This window comes from Pan troglodytes, chromosome 10 (genome assembly GCF_028858775.2).
Source record: "Pan troglodytes isolate AG18354 chromosome 10, NHGRI_mPanTro3-v2.0_pri, whole genome shotgun sequence".
Classification (NCBI taxonomy): Eukaryota; Metazoa; Chordata; class Mammalia; order Primates; family Hominidae; genus Pan; species Pan troglodytes.
The window spans coordinates 42,634,071-42,656,177 of record NC_072408.2 but is presented as its reverse complement, the minus strand read 5'-3'; the positions used below and the strand labels follow the sequence as shown (position 1 = coordinate 42,656,177).

At 56.2% G+C, this 22,107-nt stretch overlaps 1 protein-coding gene across 8 annotated transcripts; it reads right to left on the bottom strand.

The window, feature by feature from the left end:
* Positions 1-336: 336 nt before the first annotated feature.
* RARG (retinoic acid receptor gamma) lies at positions 337-21,957 on the bottom strand. Of its 8 annotated transcripts, XM_063785606.1 has the most exons (11): positions 21,702-21,916; positions 20,897-20,963; positions 19,658-19,800; positions 17,117-17,442; positions 5,391-5,539; positions 5,038-5,179; positions 4,192-4,352; positions 3,805-3,981; positions 3,241-3,445; positions 2,830-2,988; positions 337-1,631 (listed from the first exon to the last, which is right to left on the bottom strand). In XM_063785606.1, the coding sequence occupies exons 3-11, from the start codon at positions 19,774-19,776 to the stop codon at positions 1,444-1,446; spliced, it is 1,626 nt and encodes a 541-aa protein (XP_063641676.1). In that variant the 5' UTR covers positions 19,777-19,800; positions 20,897-20,963; positions 21,702-21,916; the 3' UTR covers positions 337-1,443. The 8 variants fall into 8 exon arrangements, 7 of the variants coding, with proteins under 7 accessions (XP_063641676.1, XP_509094.5, XP_054520195.1 ...); XM_509094.9 differs by lacking the exon at positions 19,658-19,800 and having other exon boundaries at positions 21,702-21,957; XM_054664220.2 differs by lacking the exon at positions 19,658-19,800 and having other exon boundaries at positions 20,897-20,960; positions 21,702-21,947.
* Positions 21,958-22,107: the final 150 nt, after the last annotated feature.

Sequence of the window (22,107 nt, the reverse complement as noted above, 5' to 3'; positions counted from 1 at the left end):
GCTACTCGGGAGGCTGAGGCAAGAGAATTGCTTGAACCTGGGAAGTGGAGGTTACAGTAAGCCGTGATCACACCACTGCACTCCAGCATGGGCGACAGAGTGAGATTCTGAACCCACACCTGGTGGTTGTGGGAAACCCGGTCACTCAGGGTGAGTCCCCATGGGCTCCCTTTCCCCCATCTTGTCCCCACCACAATCCAGGCACATTTCATCCTGTTTTCTTCTACCAAGAAAGCTGCAAAGTCCAATCAATTACAAGCTTTCCCTCCTCACTCAGCTCCCTCACCAGGTCAGCTGGTCATTTCCCTACCACCTCCTAAAGGGAGCCACATCTCATGAGTTTCCATCACTTTATTTTGCAAAAATAGAAAACTCAGCAATATGCGATACAGCGGGGTAGAGGGGAGATGTAAACAGAGGGGAGGGGACAGCACCCTGACCCCCCAAGAGAACACAGGGAGCCAATGGGAATCTTATTTGGTAGCTAAATACAAACTGGGGATTGGAGGAAAAAAGGAGGGGTCACAGGGGCCCTGGGCTCCCCCACCCAAGACCCCTGGAGGAAGGGGTCAATTCCACGGTGTAAACAAAAGCTAATAAATAAATAGAGGCTTCCTCTGGGTCAGGGCGGGATCAGCTAAGCAGCATCCCCCCTCCCTGGGCCAAGCTGCTCTGGGGAGTAAAGGGTGGAAGGCACTAGGGAGAGAGGGATCCCCTGGCCCCTCTGTAGTGTAGGAGGGTCCCTGCCCCGATGGCTGAGATGGAGGGCAGGAGGAGCCCAAGGCACATGACAGGGCTGGGGGAGGGACTTATAACGGAGGGCACAGGGTGAACTCTGCACCCGAGCCAAGAGGTGCAGAATGGACCTGCATCTATCTGTCCCTTTCACCCTCTGTTCCTGCCCCAGAAATGCAGGGCCCAGCCTGCCCCCACCTTGACCTGGCACAAGGACGGGGCACAGAGGCTAGCACACACCCTGCAGGTGCATCACACAGCATTAGGCACCAAGGGTAGGGGCAAGAAGGTGGGCTCAGCCCTTCTCCTTTGTCCCCTTTTTGGTCTCTAGTGTTCCTGTTTGCTCCCAGAGAGCCAAGCACCTGGCAGAGGAAGGGGCTGTGGAATGGCAGGGTCTTCCTCTTGCCCTGGGAAGTCTAGGACCCATGGGGCAGTGCTGAGATTTTAGAGTCCAAACCCAGGCTCATCCCTCTGCCCTCTCTCCTGGTGGGAGCAGGGCAGGCCCCCAGGACTGGCGAGGGAGCCGGTTAGATCAGGAAGGGGATGAACACAGAGGCACCCCTAGAAACTTTGGCAAAAACAAGGAGCTCATTGGAAGGGGTGGGGAGAGGGCAGAGCAGGTCCTCCCCCAGTCACTGGCGGTCTGGGAGATGGTCAGTCTGCTGCCTGAAGCCCCAACCCCCACAGCGGGGAGGTCAGGGGCCCTGGTCAGGCTGGGGACTTCAGGCCCCCTTTGCCCTGGCCCCCAGGAACCTCATCCTCGCTAGAGGCATTGGGGTGGGGACCAGGCTGCGAGGAGTCATCCTCAAACATTTCAGGGTTCTCCAGCATCTCTCGGATTAAGGGAGGCATCGGGCCTGGAATCTCCATCTTCAGAGTAATGGCCCTTTCAGCTCCTACAATGGAGAGAGAAAGAGAGAGGCTCAGGAGGACAGAGGCACATGGCCCTTAAGGCCATCTCCCTAACCTTTCTCAACTGCCCCTGACTCCCCTAGGGGGCGCCCAGCACAGGCCCACCACCTCTCCGTCCCCAGCTCATCCTCTTCTCACTAGGCTTCCTGGGTGCCACTCCTCTGCCTGGAACCTCTACCTGGCCTTCTCTACCAGGCTTGCTGCCCATTCATCCCATTCTTTCAGGCTGTCTCTTCAGCGAGCGCAATGCACACAACTTCCAACCCCACTCCCCAAGTACCCCACTCTCGAATGTCCAGAGCTTGTCACTTGTTCCTAGTCCTGTTCTCTTAATAACATTTATTACAACAGCTAATATTTATCAAACACTATGTTCCAGACATCCTTCTAAGCCTGGACTGTCCAATAGAACTTTGCAATGATAGGAATACAGTAGTCATTGGCCACATGTGGCTATCTGAAATGTGACTACTGCAACTGCAGAATGGAATTTTTAATTCAGCACAATTCTAAGTACACTGTATATGTTACAGGTTTTTTTTGTTGTGTTGTTGTTGTTGTTGTTTTAGAGGCAGGGTCTTGCTGGGTTACCCAGGCTGGACTGCAGTGGCTATTCACAGGTACAATCATAGCTCACTGCAGCTTCCAACTTCTGGCCTCAACTGATCTTTCTGCCTCAGCCTCCTGAGTAGCTGGAACTACAGATGTGCACCATGGTGCCTGGCTTTACATTGTATATTAACTAATTTAGTCCTCAAGACAGCCTTACAAGGTACGTGAAGAATAGCCCAGTTTACAAACAAGATTAAAAAAGTAAAGCAATTTGCCCAAGACTTTGTCTCTAAATATATATATATATATATATATACACACACACATACTTGGAATTGTGCTGAATTAAAAATTCAATTCTGCAGTTGCAGTAGTCACATTTCAGATGCTTAATAGCCACATGTGGCTAATGACTATTGTATTCCCATCATTGCAGAAAGTTCTACTGGACAGTACTGGTTTAGAAGCAATTTGCCCAAAGTCTCCCACTACTATGTGGCAGAGCTAGGATTCCAGTGTAGATTGCCTGGTTCTCAACTACTCTGTTCTTGTCTCTGTGTATCCTCCTGTCCGACCTGGGAGACCAACAGCCCTGGGAAGACAGAGAGGGGACACCCACTCATGACTCACCCTTAGTGCTGATGCCCCGGAGGTCGGTGATTTTCATCAGCATCCTTGGGAACATGTAGGGCTGGCTGGGCCGCCGGCGCCGGGCGTACAGCCTCAGAGCTTCCAGCAGTGGCTCCTGCAGCTTGTCCACTTTTTCGGGCTCCTCCAGGTCCATGCGGTCTATGGGGACAAGTATACTGGAGTGAGAGGGGAAGGAAGAGATGGGGAAGACACAGTGACAGATGGCTGATCCCCAACCGGCCTTTTGGGAAGCCTGTACAGGGTTTCAGAACTCTCTGGATGGGGCCAGGTGCAAGAATTACCAGCAGAAGAGACCACTGGGTCCTCCACGCCCCCTCCCAGACAGATCCCGCATGGAGTGGTGGGAAAGGAGACTGAGCACTGAGCAGACGCCAGGGGGCGCCCCCGCACCTCCGCAGATGAGGCAGATGGCGCTGAGCAGCCCTGTCTCGGTGTCATCCATCTCCAGGGGCAGGAGCTGCCCAGCAAAGGCAAAGACAAGGTCTGTGAGGGGCCCGAAGCCGGCATTGTGCATCTGGGTCCGGTTCAGGGTCAGCCCATCGGAGAAGGTCATGGTGTCCTGCTCTGGGGTGTACCTTGTGCAGATACGCAGCATCTGGAGGTGGGGGGTGGAGGAGGGTTAGTGCTGTTTCTGGGGGATGGGGAAAAGAGGGAATGAGTGGAAAGTGAGGAGGTTAGGTCCCCAGTGAGTGCAACCTGAAGCAGGCATGGAGAAGGCAGAGGTGGAGGATCTGAGGCTTGGCAGGGGTAGTCCTGGGAAGTCAGGAGGAGACAGGGCATCCAAAAGTCTAGGATCAGGTCATAGGGGCAGAGGCTAAGACGAAAAGAGAGCTGAGGAGTCCCCACATGTGTGGCAGGGGGTGCAGGGTAAGGAAATCTTTGCATGGATCAAGGAATTGTTGAGGGTCCCATATGTGGGTCGGGCTGTGGCAGGACCCACATGGCCTAACTTACCAGGATATCTAGGCAGGCAGCCTTGAGCAGAGTGATCTGGTCAGCAATGCTGAGCCCTGTAAAGCCAGGCAACCGCTTGGCAAACTCCACGATCTTGATGATGCACTTGGTAGCCAGCTCACTGAACTTGTCCCACAGCCCCAGATCTAGCTGCACGCGGTGGTCTGCACTGGAGTTCTGCAGAGGGGAGGGGTAGAAGGTTGGAAGGCAAGCTAAGGCCCACCTCTGGGGGCTGTCTTCTCTCCACCAATATCCCAAGCTCTCTCCTCTGCATTCTGATGCCCTCCTTGTCCTCAGCACCAGTCGATGATAGCCTCCAACACAACCCAGCCCCATTCCCCAAAGTGAAGAGTGCCCTGCCCTCACTGGGCTCTGCCCATTCCTCACCGTGGTATACTTGCCCAGCTGGCAGAGCGAGGGGAAAGTCTCCTGATGGGCTTTGCTGACCTTGGTGATGAGCTCTTCTAACTGAGGGCTCAGCTCATAGCTGTCAGGTGACCCTTCTTCCTTCACCTCTTTCTTCTTCTTGTTCCGGTCATTTCGCACAGCTTGTGGGTGGAGGCGCAAGGAGAGGGTCAGGACCCTCAGAGCCTCCCTTTGGGTGTCCTCTCTCACCCTAATTTAATATGCTCAGTCCTTATCATGAATATCTATTCTCTGGCACTGTAATTACTGCCTCAGTTTCCCTATCACCTATATTAGCTCCTATTCCCAGGCTGGTTCTCCCCAGCCCCACCCAGGGCCTGCAGCCCCTGCTCCTTCCCCAGGCCATTCGGCTCCATCCTGCCCTTCCTGTCACCCTGCAGGAGCTGGGGGAGGGGGAGCAGGATATGCAGGCGGCAGGATATCCACTTATAGCCTTGGCAGCACAATGGGGGCGGGGGGGGGTGGAGAGGAGGAGCCACCCCATATCCATCTCTGGCTCAGTCCAGGGGAGGGAAAGGGACTGGCAAGCCCACTGGCTTCATTTCCCCCATGAAACAGGGGGAATGTGAGACCCTACTTATTCACCCATTCAGAGGAAGAGTCAAGCTCCCTGAGAGGGAGAATGGGAAATGGTGGGGCCTCCTGGTTGAATGGAGCTAATCAAATAAGACTGGCCTGGGAGAAGGCAGCACCCCAGGGCAGGCCAAGTCTCAGAGGTCAGGGAAGTGGGAGTGGCCAGAGGAAAGAGGGCCACAGCCATAGGGTAGGACCGAAGTGCTCCTGCCCAAGCCAAGGATGGCAGCCTACCTTCCTTGGACATGCCCACTTCGAAGCACTTCTGTAGCCGGCAGTACTGGCAGCGATTCCTGGTCACCTTGTTGATGATACAGTTTTTGTCGCGGTGACACGTGTACACCATGTTCTTCTGGATGCTTCGGCGAAAGAAGCCCTGGAGTTGAGGGAAAGAGAGAGGGCCTCTGAAGCACAATGCTGGGAGTACCAGCCTCTCACTGGCCTTGCAGGTTGCCCCAAGCCTGACCTAATCTATTAACCACCTATGTGCAAAGCAATGCTGCTCAGACACAGCATCTGTGTGCCTGGTCTCTCATCTTACTAGGGTAACTGGATCCCCCGTCTGCCCACCCCCACCACGTACACACCTTGCAGCCTTCACAAGAGCTGACCCCATAGTGGTAGCCAGAGGACTTGTCATTGCACACGAAGCATGGCTTGTAGACCCGAGGAGGCGGAGGGGGCGAGGGCGAGCTGGGCACCATCTCCTCTGAGCTGGTGCTCTGTGTCTCCACCGCTGGGAGGGAAGCAGTGATGTGAGGGTCAGGGGAGAAGGACCCCACAGACCTCCAGGCTTCCTCATCACACACACCCCATGTGCATTTGTTCCTTGGCCCACCGGTGACAGCCATCACTACCACAGTGCACTAGTCCCAGCAGTAAGCACTGTCAGAATCCTCTTAATTACCACTATTAACACAGCTTGTTGTGACCCTAGTTCACCCTCTACCCTCCACAGTCTAACCAACTTGTTCACAAGAATGCCAGCCCTCACCCTGTATGACATGTTTAATCCTCCAAATTCCAGACCAAGGCCATTCTGGAAATTGACTTCTCTGGGCCTGTTTCCCTAACTATCCAGGAGGTGGGTAGAAGAGTTAAAGCCCTGCAGCTCTGAGCTCTCTAGTCACTCTCTGTCTCTTTGGTATATCTTTGTCAGGTAGTCTACTTCCCACTGTCCTCCCTGTGGGGCAATAACTCTGGGGGCAGGTAGGCAATGACAGGCTTCCTGTAGCTGGTACTGGCCAAATGACCTGCTGGGATGCTTAGCAGGTAAACCAGGACCTCATTTCCTTTCCAGTAGTACAGGGGGGATAACTCCTCAGGCTTATCTCTCTCACACTACCCCTGAATAACCATCAGAGACAGTGGAGCAAATGGGGCAAAGGTCTCAGGGGAGTGAGTGAGAGGATGCACCACAGCCTTGGTTCACGCCTGAAGAAACTGAGGCCACGAGAGGGGAAGTGACCAGCTCAGTGCCACACCACCAGCAGATCCAAGTGGCTGTGAGTCAGAGAAGCTGGGGAAGCAGAGACTGAGGTGTTTGCTCAGTTTCTCAGGTCTGGAAGCCGTTGGAGGTGTAGCAAACTGGAGAAGTCAGGTGACAGTAGGTAAACAGGACTGATGGGGGAGGGAACCTGTTTCTGGACCCTCTCTGAGCTTATGTCTTCACTCTGAAAATACCCAATTGCAGCTCAAAAGGGGTCTCAGCCCCACAGTATGGGGAGGACATGCTCTGCTCTGTTCAAAAGGCTGCTGGGTAAGTGTGTGTGTGTGTGTGTGTGTGTGCACGCATGTGTGGTTGGTCTTCAGAGGCTCGGAAAATTTGTAAATTATTCAACCTGTAGGACCTGTTGCCCAAACCTGGAGGGCCCAAGTTAATGCAAAAAAATTCCTAAGACCCTCCCTAAGGTGTGTCCCACGCACCCACCTCATGAACACCTTCTCCCTTCTAACCCTCTGCAGCCCACCTGGTCAGAAGCCCGCCCCAACGCAGCCAGAAGGGCGGAAGGAATGCCCAGGATGCCAGGGTTCCACGCTAGCTCCACCCACCCCACAGGAGGGAAGCCCTACCCACCCCCAACACACATACAATCAATTAGCATAAGAATCCTGCCAGAGTGAGATTACCCAAAGAAAAAGGAGAGAGGAGAGGGGGGAAAGAAGGGTGCCTGGAGTCTATTCAAGACTAGGGATGGGGGCTCCAGGAGGGGCTGGTGCTGAGAGATGTGAGGAGGGCTGGAATGCCTTTCCCAACCTCTCCTCACTCCTCAGACCCACCACTGTGTCGTCCAAGGGCACGTGTTCTGCCCAAGGCCTGTGCGTGGGGTGGTGCTCACTCTGGCACTGACGCCCTCCCTGCCCGCAGAGCGCTGCCTCATTTCCTCTCTTGCGCAAGGGCCTGGGTGCGGTCAGACTGGCATGGGGCAGTGCCAGCCAATTATAAGACTGGGGGCCTTAGGGAGACAGGCCCGGGGGCAACTTTTCCCGTCTAAGTGGTACTGTCACATCCCCACCCCCTGAACCCTAAAGTGCAGCCTAGTGGCTCCGAGGTCAATCTGCGAGGTCAAGGCCCCAGAAAGCTAACTGCGTCTACTCCAATCAGATCCCCTCCCCAGACTCGGGCTTAGACCCCACCATTGGGATGCAGCTCCTGGGTTAGGCAGGGGCCCCTGCTGGGGAGGATGGGGGTGGGCTCTGGGGTTTTCTCCTTTTAAAGCCCAAATTGCTGAAATTGAGGAAATTCCTGACCAGGCTGCGCGGAGCTTCAAACAAACTCTTTATAACCGGCTGTAAACGCTCCCAGCTGCGAGGCTCAGAGCTGAGCAGCCTGGACTCACAATCTAGCACACACCTCCTTGGAGACACACACACTCACAGGTTAACAACACACAGGGCACCAAAGCAGGCATATTACAATGGGATCCTAGAACCCTCACTAGATTCTGGCACAGACACACAGCCAGAATAGAGACAGACTCACTCCAGCTACACCGTGGAGGTAGATGTACCAGTCACAAGGCTGACACACAACACCCAGCACTTGGCCACACAAGGGAACAGCCCTACCACCAGACAAACACCCCAGCCTGCCAACGCAGCACCAGGACACCAAAGCCTCCAAACAGGCACACACACACACACACATCCAGCCCACCTCCACCCCCCAAGCAGCCTTCCCTCTGAAAGTGTGTGCGGGCAGGCCTGAAGCTGGCTTTGTGTGTCCACCAGGATCCCAGAGGCCAAAATTATTGGTCCCAATTAAAACTCAAAAACCTAGGGCCAGTCAAGCCCAAAGGGCTTCTTCCATAGGCCTGAAAAAAGACAGGGTCTCTGCCCAGCCCCCAGAAGCCCTTCCTGAAAGATTCTTTCCATCTCAGCACCCCCACAACATATAGCATACCCCAACTCCCCATCCCATTGGGCAATGAGAGGAAATTAAGAATTCACAGGGATTTGGTGCAAAGCAATAGTTCCATGCTTTCTGGGTTCTTTAAATGACACACTTTTAATTCTTCCCCCACCCCACCCAAAAGTAAAGTCAAGTCCAGTCTCCTGGTTTGCCATCTCCCTCTTCCAGCTTCCCAGTTGTTAAATTTGAGCAGCTCTGCTCTGGAACCAAAAAAAAAAAAATCCGAACTTGTAAACAGCGCTGCCTGGTGCCAAGGAGCGAGGCGCGTTGGCGGGGGCTTGGTGACCTGGCGTGCGCACTCCCCCAGCGCCCGCCGCCCCGCCCGCTGCCCGCCCCTTCCCACCCTTCCCAGCGTGCCCCCAAGCCCCTCATCCCCGGGCCGTCCGCACCCAGGCAGCGAGCACATCCCAGCCCAGGGTAAATTTGGGGGGTGTTCCAGGCTGCGCTCCTGGCCCCTCCCCACACCCCACCCCCGCCAGGCACTGCGGCCCAAGCTTCAAAGCCGCCTCTCATCTGGACTTCATTTTTACTGCCTCTCAGTCCCCAGCTTTTTATTACTGCTCTGGAAAGGGGTTCCAGGGCCCCAGGCCTGGCATCTCCCATTTCACGGAGGGGGAAGATAGATATTTGGGGACCCAGTTAATGGTACTCGCCCTGCCGCTGTCAACTTCAGGCCACCCCCCACCACACACACAGACTTTGCTTTAAACTTTTCGCTTCCTGCTGAAGTTGTGTGTGTTGGAGCCATAGGAAAAAGTAATCTCTGCATATAACCGCATACACGTTTCCAAACATTTCTTTTTTTATATGGGGGTGGCGTACAAAACTCAGCCTTCTCCCTCTTGTGTGCACAACCTTTTCCACCCGGCATGAGAACACACAGGATGCACTCTCGAACACAGCACTTTCCAAAACCGCCCCCGCAGCCACGCAGGGGCACACGCCCTCCCGGCCTCACGCCACAAACATCCCCTCACAGACCATGTGGACCTGGCAGCTGTCGCAGGCGACACTGGTGGAGAGACCCTTGCTCCCACACCCACACCACCTAGGCAAGGCGCTGCACACTCCAGGGATTCACACGCTCTGCAAACGATATTTTTAACACTGCCAGCTTCCCACATGGGCTTTACAAACGCTACCCACGGTCCTGAGTGTCATATCCTTCCAGGGCCACGGACGTGAAGGCGCAAACTACCCACACACCTCGGTCTCTCCCTATCCCCAGGAACTCTGGAGTGGCATCAACCACAGGTTCGAGCTAAACACCCACCATAAAAACCACACACACTCCAAACACTACTGCACACACGCAAAGGAGACGCTGAGGCCCCCACGTTTAAAGGGCCAGTACCTTACATAGAAAGGGCCAGAAGCTCCTCCTTGCACCTCAGTTCCACTCTTTACACACGGAAAGAGTAAATCCCACCCTCTCCTGCACCCTACACCCCAGCCCCGGACTCCGGTACCTACATTGCAGGCTGGCGGGTTGCGGCCAGGCAAAAGATTCAAGTCCGGCGAAACAGGAGCCGCCGGTGGCTCTGCGCAGCAAGCCGGCCCCGGGCCCGGCCGCCCCGTACAGCCGTCGCGGACCCGGGGCAAACGTTTCCATACAGTCGTACATCGCGACCCGGCTTGAAGGGAAACTGGGTGCTGGAAACACCAAGGACCCGCAGCCGATTCCCCCTCCTCCCCCGGCGGCGCCCCGCTCCAGCAGGGGGGGAGGGGGAGGGCTAGCATAGGGCGCTGGGCTGCATGCGGGTAAGGGGTGGGCGGGGAAGAGGGGGGATCCCCAGCAGGGGAAAGGGACTGGGCGGGGCGCGAAGCTGGGGCTGCCGCTTTAGCCTCCGTCCAGCTCTTATCTGGGTGCTTCGGCAGCTAGCACTGGGGAGACCTTTTTTAAAAGCGAAGCCCGGAGGGGTGGGGGGTGGGGCTTGGAGAGCGAAGGGGGCCGGGCACCGAGATGAGCAAAGCTGAGAGTGGAGCGCACACATACACATACGTACACTCGCTCCGCGGCGCGCGCGCTTGCTTAGACACACATCCGTGCATGCATTTATCTTATCAGGCACCAAGAATTTGCAAATATGCAAGAGTGCACATACATGTGAGCACGCATATAAAATCATAGGTGCACACACGTTTGTGCAAACACACCTTGCTCGGGAGAATGCTTGCAGGCATACTCTCCACAGCTCATAGGCTTTGCATGCATTTGCACTGAGGCGCGTGCCCAGGTCGGGGTTGGAGGAAGGAGAGGAGGAACCAAGCATAAGCATTTCCTTTCAGAGTTTTCCCTCTCCCCAAACTCTCCCTTTTTCACACTAGTCAATACAGGGGTGTTAAGGATGACTGGGGAGAGGGGAACGTGGAGGTCACCGCGCGCAGCTGCTCTCCTGAGGCTCGGGACCTGCACTACCTCCACCCCTCTCATTCCCAGGCCTGGCTCCGCCCTCGCCCTCCGCGCGCCCGCTTCAGGGCCGAAAAGTGCATTCCTGCGGCTCGGCGCGCGCTGCCTCCTCCTTCCTTCCCGTCTCCCCACCCGCGGTCCTAGGGCCGGAGCGCGCTCCCGCCGTGAACTCTCTGGGAACCCCCCTCGGGGCGGGTGGCCGAGCGCGCTCACCTCCTCCTGACCCGGCCCCGCCCCACCCCGCCCAGGCCGTCTCCAGCGCTGCCGCGGAGTCCCCCCGCCCCCTCCAGCGCAGCCAGAGTCTACCCCTCCTAGCCCGAGCGGTCCGCCCTCCGCCGCGGCCCGGGCCGCCTCCCTCCGAGTCCCCGAAGCCTTATCCCGCAACTGACGCCCCCTAAGCGCCTCGACCGTCTCTCTCGATGCTCCTTCCTCGAACATAACTTCACTTTTAGAGCACAAAACTACCCCATAAGCTGTGCCTGCCGTGCCAACTGCGCCTCGATGAATCTGCCCCTGATGGCCAACTCCCCTCCTCCAGTTTCTCAATGCCAAGGGCTCCCTCGGCAATAGGGGCGCTTCTGGTCACTGACTGTTCTCAGGGTCTTTAAATACCCTCTAGCCTAGGCATAACTGCCCTCCCTTCGGTTAGTGCCCCTCAGCTCTCCAAGGCCGCAACACTGTTCCCTGGGTTGCCCCTTCCGGCACTGAGCGCCCTCGCCCGGCGGAGAAGGGGGTGAGGTGGGCGGGGGGCTGGCCACGTCAGAAGTTTGCCCTGGCCCGGCAGGGCCGAATGGGGGGACCCTGGCCCCGGACAGCGCCAGCAGCGGCGACTCCCGGAAACCGCCCCCTCCCCCGCGCCCCGCCCTCAGCCGCCGGGCCGCCCGGCCTGCCTGCCCAGCCGGCTCTGTCAGCGCCGCTCACACGGGCAGCGCCGCGGAGCGGGAGCGGCGCCCGGCCCGGCCCTTCCCCCGCCAGGCGGCTGTGGCTGGGCCAGGGCGGGGCGCGCTTTTCTAAGAATCTGTTGTACCGGGTGGGGGGCGCACTGGGGTGCTGCAGGAGTGGGGCGCCTGTTGGAAGAATAAAGGGCAGGAAGGGGTGCCAGAGTAGGCGAGGGATGGCGGGCGCGGGGGAGGGGCGGGGGGCTGCCGGGGCTGGGAAAAGGCCTGACTTGTGGATGGCGAGGAAACCTCGGGGTGGCAAGGCTGACTAGGGGGCTTGAAGCAGGGATGGAGAGGGAATGCACTGCTCTTTCCAACCCAGTGTAAACTCCCTTCTCCTCCCCCAACCCCAAATACCCATTTCTGAATCCAGTCACCCGAACCCCACAAAAAAAAGAAAGAAAGAAAGAGAGAGAAAGAAAGAAAAGAAAGAGAAAGAAAGAAGAAAGAAAAAGGAAGAAAGAGAAAGGAGGAAAGAAAGAAAGAGAGAGAAAGAAAGAACTTTCTGAATCAGAATCTGACCAGCGGCAAACAACAAAAACAGTTAAGTGCAAAATAGGGAGTACCCCGAAAACAAGAGGGAAAGAGCCTTGATTAGTCAACTTCAAGCTGTCAGTACCCCCCTTCCCCCTCAGAAATCTGAAAGGTCCCAATTAAGTCAGGCCTGCCTAGTTGGTAATTAGAACCAGAAGTGGCCAGGCCACAGGGAGGGGGGTTGGGAGGAGGGCACAGGAGGAGTTGGGGGAGGGCTCCAGGAAGCCATGAGTCCTCAATAGCCCCCGTTTCTCTTCACCAGATGCACCCCACTCATCACCCCATCTGTGTGTGCATCCCAGGCATTGCATGGAGGGGGTCCTTAGGACCAGGCATTACGGTGTCAGGCCCGCCCTCCCCATCAACCCTGACCCCCCCATTCTAGACAGACTTAGTACAGCCTTGGGGAGAAGGTAAGAGCGTGGGGGATCTAGTGCCCCCTCTTTTCCCCAAAGTTTCCCCAGCCCTTATTGCAGCAATTAGACCCATTAGCCTTCTAGCATTTCATGGGAACCAGATGTTCTCCACCATCCTGGTGGGAGTATGAAGGGGGGCTGCTGCCTGACTCACCCCCTTCCCTATGATCCCCACCACCAGGGCATACCCCCCTCCCAGCTAGAGCCCCACAAAGGCATAGCCCTAGAGGCAAAGAGGAGAGTACCCCTTCCCAACTAACAAAGCCATTAACACTCAGATTCTTTCGGGGTCACCCCTTAGAGTCCCTGCCACCCTGGCAAGGATGAGTTTGGCCAGGACGAGGCAGGGCAGGGACAGCTAACTCCTCATGCACCCTGCCTTTCCCTCCTTGCCACCTTCTGGATGGGGCTTGAGGATAACTGGCTCTGAATTCCTCACGCTAAATTCTCCCTTTTTTCTAAAACCCTCCCTCGAAAAGCTGAAAAGGGGGCATTTCAAAGTAAAGCAGGCCCTGCCAGAAGGGTAAGTCCTGAGGTAGGAGTCCCACCTGAAGGGCAATGGGAGGGGGTCTCTGGAGGAGGGGGCAGCAGAAGAGCAGAAGAATAGGGAGGTGTGAATGAGAGTGGGGCCCAAAGCAGGGATGTGAGGCGCGTTGGGCAGGATGGGGGCTGGGACCGGGTAGGGGGCCAGGAGAGGGGGGTGCAGCCTGGGCCCTGGCGGCGGCGGCTTGCCCGGCTCCCCCCGCCCCCCCCCCGCCCCCCCCTCCCCGCCCAAGAGGTTTCCTGTTGCAATCAAAGCCCCGTTTGTGTCGGCCTGGAGCTGGAGCCTGTGCCGGAGGAGGAGAGACCGGGGAGGGGAGGGGAAAAGAGGCAGTCGACTGGGGTTTTTTCCTGGAGGAGGCCTCACTGCCCTTACCCGCCTGCTTGTTCTCCTTGCTTCTGCCAGTGCCTGGCTTCTCTGTGTCTGCACCTTTGGGCCTGGGTAGCTGTCCCTTGTCTTGTCTGTGAGTCTCTCTTTTTCAGTTTCTTTTAAGCAAGACTTTCTCTGTGCCAACCTGTCCTCAGTTTCTCCATGTGTGGTGACTTAGTGTGGTGAAATCTGGGCTCCTTGCCCCAGGGACAGTGGCCCCATGGCCAGGGCAGCATCACCAGGTTCAGAGGACAAATTGGGCTAGGTCATCAGGACCACAGCTATCTGCTCAGGGGTGGGAGGACGGCAAGGCTTCCCTTCTCTTTCATCACACTCTGTTCCCTATAGAAAGCAAATCTAGAACACACTAGGATTCACAAACATAGAGATACATAGGGACACAGACACCTGAGGTTTCATGCACATGCATGAACACACACGCACGCACACACACGTACACACACCCCTCTGCTTTCCATGAGCACAGGCCTGTGCTTGCCTCAGCAGCACGTGCTCCCTGAGCCTCCCCTCCACCACCAGGCAGTTCTGAGATGCCTGTCTCACCCCCCTTCAGACCCCGAGACAGCCCCAGGAAGTAGAGCAAGACTTCACTTCTCAACAAGGATGTTCCCAAGGTGGCAGGGACCCAGCAATAAGATCCAAGAGCCAGCCCCAGGGAGAAGTGCCAGACCTCTTCAAGGGCCACCTCTCTTAGTCTATGTGTGAGAGAGAATGTGTGTGTGTCATCCATAGAATAAGGGAGAGGGTGATGAGATGCACAAACTCAATGTGAGTATGCCTTTGGCATCAGATTTAAGCCTCTAAACCCTCTCCACTAGATGCTCCCAGCCAAAAAGGGACAGCAGGTCGGAGAAATGTGAGAGGACACTCTCTCATCCTTCTGCTACTCTCCCACTCTGGAAGGTTTCCCAGACTCCTGGATCTCTTCCTCTCCCCTATGTCTTCCTCTCTGCTACCACTAGGTGCTGCATGCCCCACCCCCATTAAAGCCGCATAGCGACCCACCCCCAAGCCTTCCCCTCCTCCCTCCTCCTGCCACTTCCCTGCCCAGGCCTGTCCTTCCAGGCTAGCCGCACCCTCCCCAGCTACCTGCCCTGGCTCTGGCTCCTCCCTTGGATTTCTCCTTTCAGCCCCCTCCTTCAGCATGGCCTTCGAAGATGGAGCCCGGCCTGACCACTTCCCTACCTTAATCTCACTTTGAACCCTGACCTTGATCTCAGTGTGTCCATGGCACAGGGGTGCAAGGGGGGAGGTCACTGGGGACTGGGTACTAGCTCTAGCATTATCCCCACTACCATTCTCTCTCCTCTCCCTCTCCACTCCATCTCCTTTACTTGCCTCTCCCAGAACCTGGGAAAATCAAGTCCCAAGAGGCTGAGTTGTAGGGTTCTCTGCCAGAAGTACATTCATGTGGGGAGGGTGGTTCCTTCCCACTTCCCCAGGTCCCTAGGACAGAGTCATGGGGTGAAAATGAAGTCTGGGGAAGCCCAGCTGTAGTTTCCAAAAAGGGTACTTTGTGCTGTCTTGTTCACCTACATGCCACTCAAATAACCCCTGTTGGACTACAGACATGCCACCAGCAGGCTTCACCAAACGCCAGCCACAGCGTCAGCAGCACTACAAAATCCCTCCTCACTCCTCACACTGACTCTTTGTTGCACACACTGGAATTCTGTACATGAGCAGAGGCCCAGGGAGATGCTGCGCACACACAACTGCATCAAGTCTGGAGGCACCACACACTCACCCCTTCTCCGATGAACACACTCTTTCCAGTGGAGCTGCCAGCCCAGCCTAGTCACCCCTTTCACATACAGACACACAACCCTCTGCGTGCCCCCTCCTGGAAGCAGGGCACCTTCTCTTCTACCTCTGTCTCTGCGCTCGTGGAGCCATGAAGGATGTGCGTTTATCTTTTTGTCTTTTTCTCTCCAACTCTGTCTCTGAAATTGCTCTTTCCCCCGCCCTTCAATCACCTTCTCTTGTCCCCAGTTGAAGCCTTCTCTTAACCAGCTTGGAACCCCCACCTGTAATGGCCTGGCCAGGAGGAATGACTACCAACTGGGAGGAGAGGGGTCCCAGAGGGAGGAGGAGAGGAGAGGCCCAAGCCTTGGCTGCTGTCAGCACTCAAAGGCTTAACCCAAAGAGGGCAGGCCTGGGGAACAAGTAGGGATCTGCACAGCATGCAGGCTCTATGCCAGACCTGCAGGGAGAGGAGGAGCCCAGATCCACACCGCTAGAGGAGAGGATGCTTCTGGAACACCCCCTCTGCCTCTCTGGATTACTTATGGTACAAAAGCTACCTCCTTTGCAGTCATTTCCATCCTCCCCAGAACCAAGAAGCACAGTCTCCTGACCCCACACATCTTTGGGGACCTGGCACAGGATTTCTTTCCCCTTTTTGCAGCCTCCACGTAATGCAAAGCAATTTCACCTTTTTTCTCTCTCTCTGAGACAGAATCTTGCTCTGTCGCCCAGGCTAGAGTGCAGTGGCGCGATCTTGGCTCACTGCAACCTTCGCTTCTGGGTTCAAGCGCTTCTCCTCCCTCAGCCTCCTGAGTAGCTGGGATTACATGCATGCGCCACCACGCCCACTAATTTTTGTATTTTTAGTAATGATGGGGTTTCTTTTTTTATTTTTTATCTTTTTGAGATGGAGTCTCGCTCTGTCACCCAGGCTGGAGTGCAGTGGCACGATCTCAGCTCACCGCAACCTCTGCCTCCCAGGTTCAAGCGATTCTCCTGCCTCAGCCTCCCAAGTAGCTGGGATTACAGGCACACGCCACCACACCCGGCTAATTTTTGTAATTTTAGAGACGGGGTTTCACTATGTTGGTCAGGCTGGTCTCGAACTTCTGACCTCAGGTGATCCGCCCTCCTTGGCCTCCCAAAGTGCTGGGATTACAGGCGTGAGCCTTTTTTTTTTTTTTTTTTTTTTCTTTTAGACAGATTCTCACTCTATCGCCCAGACTGGGGTGCAGTGGCAAGATCTTGGCTCACTGCAACCTCTGCTTCCTGTGTTCAAGCAATTCTCGTGCCTCAGCCTCCCAAGTAGCTGGGAATACAAGTGTGCGCCACTACGCCTAGCTAATTTTTGCATTTTTAACGGAGGGGGAGTTTCACCATGTTGGCCAGGCTGGTCTCGAACTCCTGGCCTCAAGTGACCCACCCACCTCGGCCTCCCAAAGTGCTGGGATTACAGGCGTTAGCCACTGCACCCAGCCCAATTTCACCTCTTGATCACAGAGCCAGGTGACTGGCCTCCCAGACTCTGCTTCCCAGTTTGGCTCCCTCCAACTCCCCACTGCAAGCAAGCAGCAGATTCACGCTGCACCAGACCCACCCCCAGCTGCCCACACAAAGGTATTCCCCTCTACTAGTTGACTGACCCAGGAGGCAGTTTTAGATACCCACCCCCCAAGTTTTAGGCCTGCTACCTCCCTATCCTATTTGAGCAGGAGAACTCTCATTTGCAAACACTTCCATTGAGTCCACATCCAAACTCCTTCCTCACCACCACTGCCACCCTCCATTATTCACTACTACTCCATTAGGCCAAACCCCTGTCCCCTGCCTGCCTTCCTAACTGGGGTGCCAACTCTTTTACCATCCACCCTCCTGATGCCTTCTTGTTAACATTTGCCTTCATTCCCCAAGATCCCTGAGACTCACACAGAGAGGCCATCTCCTTGGGGAGGTCAGGCTGGCCCAGGCCCCGGAAGCTAGGGCTCAGCATCTCGAAAGGCGGAGACCCCCTGAGTGCCCCTGGGAAGGCGAAGGGGAAACCTGCCCCTGGGTAGCCAGATCCAGGCCCCAGGGCACCAGCCGCAAAGAGTCGCTCCTTATTGGTGGCCATGGCAGCTGCGGTGTGAGAGTCCCCTGGGGTCTGCAGTGGGCGGGCGAGGTCTTCAGCCACAGCCCCTGCCCATGCCCACTGCCCCAGCCTGGGAGGCTCCGTACCCGCCCTGCCTGGCCTGCCCACTGGGCCTCCAAAAGTCCTAGGGAGAAAGAGAGAGAAAGGAGAGATGAGAGAATGACCACTCTGAGGTTCCAAGCCCTGTGACCCTCTCTCAGTTGCAGTCTTCTCCCTCTGTGCTGCTACAGTTTATCCTGCCCTGGCTCAGGGCCCTTGCAGTGTGGTAGAGAGGGCACGGCAGGGGGTTATGCAGGCTCTGAGAAACTCTCCAGAGGAGCTCCAGGAAAGGTTAAACTGAGGTCCCAAGGTGAATGATGGTCTGAGGACTTCTGGTGGAGAGAACTCCTAGATTGGGAAGTGATCATGAATCACCACAACTGGGCTAAGCATTTGACCTAAACCTCACATCAGTCCTGTGAACTGGGAGTTATGATTCTCATTTCACATATGAGGAAACTGAGGTGAAGTGACTGGCTTAAGGTCACATGGCTGCAAGTGGGGGAGCCCAGATTCAAACTCTTTACCATCCTGGAGAAGGCAAACATAACTCTGTTATAACCTGGGAGCCCTACAGCTCTCTGGAGAGGAGTACAAGGCAAAGGTTAGGGGGACAGACTCTAGAGCCAGACTACCTGGACTGTACCCCACCACTTGCTAGCTGTGGGACTTCAGGCATGTCACTTAATCTCTCTGTGCCTCAGTTTCTTCATGCGTCACTTGGGACTAATAATAGGGCCTACCTCATATGGTTATTGTGAGGACTAAATAAATTAACCAATGTCAAGTGTCTGGCATAATGTAGGGCACATAGGAAATGTGATGTAAATGTCTCATATTAGTTCTCTTTGTACCTTATTTTCCTCCATACTCTGCTTCAGTAAGCACTTCCCTCTCTGTTTTCCTCAACACTCCCTCTTCCAGTTTCCCCTCCCAATTCTTCCTGTCTCCAATTTTTCCTCACCCTCTAAGCCCTCTTGTACCCACTGCTTCAAATCTAAGGATGTTGATGGAGCCCCCACTTGTGCCAAGTGTATGATGCCAAGGAGCTGCTTCTTGGTCAGCTGACTTTACTTCTCTGCCTCCTTTTCTCTCTCTCTCTCTCTCTTTTTTTGTTTTGTTTTGTTGAGACAGCTAATGTTTATATTTTTAGTAGAGATGGGGTTTCTCCAGGTTGGTCAGGCTGGTCTCGAACTCCCAACCTCAGATGATCCGCCCACCTTGGCCTCTCAAAGTGCTGGGATTACAGGCGTGAGCGACACGCCCGGGCATTCTGCCTCCTTTTCTTTCTTATCCCTGGGCTCCCTGTTTCTAGGAAGTTCTCCCTGCAACCTCTCCTCCCCCAAAAGTAGGCTTCCCTCTAAGAGTTTAAACCTGAGCCCAGGGGAAGGGGAGGAGGAGGAGGTAGAGAGAGGAGATGGGAATCCTAGTGCTAAGTAGGTGGTTCCTATCTTCATCCCCTGACAAAGGAAAAGTTTGGCTTTCCTAGGAGCCCCAGAACTTCTCACCTCTCTAGGCAGTTAGTGGGCTAGGGAGGAAAAGTCACCCCAGCCTGTGTATCTCCACCAGTCAGAGCCATAGCAGACTGCTATGAAGGGCAGAGAAGGGCCAAGAGACTAAAATGCAGAGAGACCATGGGGTGGGCAGGCCCAGAGGTAGGGGATGGGTATATCTGCCTTTCTTTCCATCAGTATTTGCTTCTAGGATGTATAGCTCTCAGTCTTTATACCTCTGGTTTTTATTTTTGTTTTTGCTTGTTTTTCTTTCTCTCCTCTACCTTGGCCTTCAAGCCCTTGAGGGTAAACTGTCATGGAGGTTACAAGAACCCAGACCCCAACGCCATCACATTTCACTCAGCCCTTATGAATGAAGCATCCCCTGCCCCTCACCATGGCACCACCCATACACCCAGCACCCTCAAACTCTTTACCCCAGTGTCTTCGCAGGCCCTAAAAGTCTGAGCTCCAAGCCTCCAGGGTCCCTCTCCTTTTCCTTCTCCTATTCCCCTCCGAAGTTCTCATCCCTAGTTAAGCCCTGATGGAGCCAGGAGTTTGGGGGCCCCTGAGCCACAGCTCAACTGGCCAGGCCACATTCCAGGTGGATTAACCCCTCCAATGACAAGGGTGAGAAGCTACTAGAGGACTCCCCCATCCCCATGTTCCCCAGACTTGGCTTAGACTGGGAACAGGGCTCTCTGCCTTAGCCCTCCTTGTCTTTGCTTCTCACCTACCAATGGGAAACACAGGCAGGTAGGGCAGTGGGGGGTCCCCACAGAGGGATGCTCAGCTCCTGATCCTCACCAAGGAATGATGCTGCATGTGAGCCAATGAGAGTTGTCCTTGGCCTTCCTCTTATTTTGCCTCAGAGAAGGGACTTGGGAGTTGAGTGAAGAGAGGAAGGGGGTAGAGATTCCTCCCATTTCTGAGCCTTGGTTCTGTCGTGGCTGGGAAGAGAAGGGGAGGGTCTTAAACCCAGGGTAGGAGAATGGACTAAGGAATTGAAGGCAGTGCAGAGTAAAAGGAAGTCCTAAACTGAGGCCCCAGGTGCCTTGGTTCTTTGGGGGACTCATGGAAAGTAGAGAACATTCTTCCTCTACTAAGATGCCATCTCAAATGGTGGGGCAGCGGGGATGACGGACTAGGGGAGAGGGGCTCTTACAAAGCTGCTTCTCTTAGAGCTGAGGTGGAGTTGAGGGGAGAGCATGGATGAAGGGGGCTGCCGGATGGAGGGGGGTGTGTTTCCCTGTCGCCCTGCCCGCTCCAGAGCCTGGAACAAAGCTGCTCTTGTCGGCCACTCTCCACCCGCTGCCCCCCTCCCCTCTGTATAAACACGACCACCTTTTTCCATGACCCCATCTCCAGCCTGGGCAGAGAACCCAGGCATCCTCTGCTCTAGCCTGGGCCCCCAGCCTGCTCCCCAGGAGGCAGCAGTGGGCCAGGCTTCCTTGGCATTGTGCCATCCCTGGGGGAGTCCAGACCCTTGAGTCTCCACCTCTCATCCCCAGGTGCCCTCCCTCCACCCTATTAGCCCCAGGGAGGGGCAGTGCCCAGGAGGCAGGCAGGCAATGCCAGTGGAATGTGTGTGGGCATCAGAGGGCATGGGCAGGGTGGGGCAGAGGGGGGAACTGGAGGTGCCAGTTAGGTGGCTTTCTGAGCCAGGGGTGGGGGTGTGCCGGGGTGTGGGGGGGGCGTGCCCCATGCTGCCTACTAGGCTGTAGGCCACAGTGCGTATGTGTGTGTGTGTGTGTGTGTGTATGTCTGTCTATATGGGATACCCAAGCTCCAGGTACCCTGCACACACTACCCCCACTCCCCTGTCTTCTCTCTACTTGCCTCAAGGATATGAGATGCTGGCTATGGTCCTTGACCCCAACTCAGCATCTGACCCTAAGGGCAGAAGCCTCAGACTTGAGGACTGGGATTCCAGCTGCCCAGGACCAGAGCCCTAAAGCGGGACAGTCATCTCAGTTTCTTGCCCTGAAGACCTCCTACTCAGGCTCCCCTGCCCCCACCACCACTAACAACCAAGCATCTTCTTACCGGCTGGCCGCCTGCAGAGACTGGCTTCTACATACTGGGTCAGGTTGAGGGAACTGGGCCGTAGCTGCTAAAGACAGAGAGGCAGCGTCAGTGGAACTCTGGGACCAGCACTCCTGGGTCCCTGTCCCGGTCTTCCTGCTCTTTCTTTGTTCCATTTGGGCTTCCCTCAAGAATACTCCAGAGGTGCCCCCCACCTTGGCTGGAGGGAGCCAAGGCTCGCACCTGGGCTGGGAACGTGTGGGAGGGAATCCAGCGCTTCAAGGAAAGTTCACAGATCCCTATCCTATGCACCAGTCCTTCGGAACTCCTGGACGCGGAGGGCCAGGCTCACTTGCCTCTGGACGTTTTCCTTGCCTTCTGATGTCCAAGCTGTCCCATTCCACTGGGGAGGGAGGAACTTGGACCAGCATGGAACATCAAATCTACCCCTCAGAGCCCGGGGGTAAGGGGGTGGAAGTCTTTCCCCGCGAGAGGAAACCCTGTCTTCTCTCACATTCCCAGCACAAAAATATAAGGAGGAATGCCCCCTGGCTGAAGACTTCCCCAAATGCTGTCCTCTGCTATGCACCAAAATGAAGGGCAGATGACCCAGCCCATCCTCAGCCTGTTAAAATCTTCCCCATTCCCTTCCCACAGCAGGACTGGCCCGGGTCGGGGCAAGAAGCCCCCCTCAAGCCCGGCGGCCAGCCTGGCCAGCCTCGGGAGGGCATTCGCCCGTGCAGCTCCTCCGCGCCCCCTCCCCCAGCCGCCTCGCCGGAGGACCCAGGCGACGGGGCGGGCGAGCCTGCTTCCCCGCCTGACTCACCTGGAGTGGGAGGGGGAAGGGAGGCGGCGGAGCCCCGAGGTCCCGGCGTCGGGCAGTCTCTTGGATGGAGCGTCGCAATGTCCGGGGCTCGCCGTACTGGGGGGCTCCTGGGGGGGCACGGCTCTAGGCTGGGACTGTCCCGGGGCCTCTCGGAGCCCGCCCGCCCACGTGACCGCCCCAAAATATCCGACACATTTTCTCCCAAACCGCACACTGACTCTGCAGGCGGGGACACGGAAAATATTTTCTTTCTTTTTCTCCCTCCCCACCCCCCCCCACCTCCCTCCCTGCCCAACTCCCTCCTCCCCCTCCCGCCCTCGCTCCTCCCTCCCCTGCCTGCCCCTGCCCGGCTCCCTCCTCTGTGCCCTGGGGCTGGGGGGCGGAGGGATGGGTGGGCGGGAGGGGG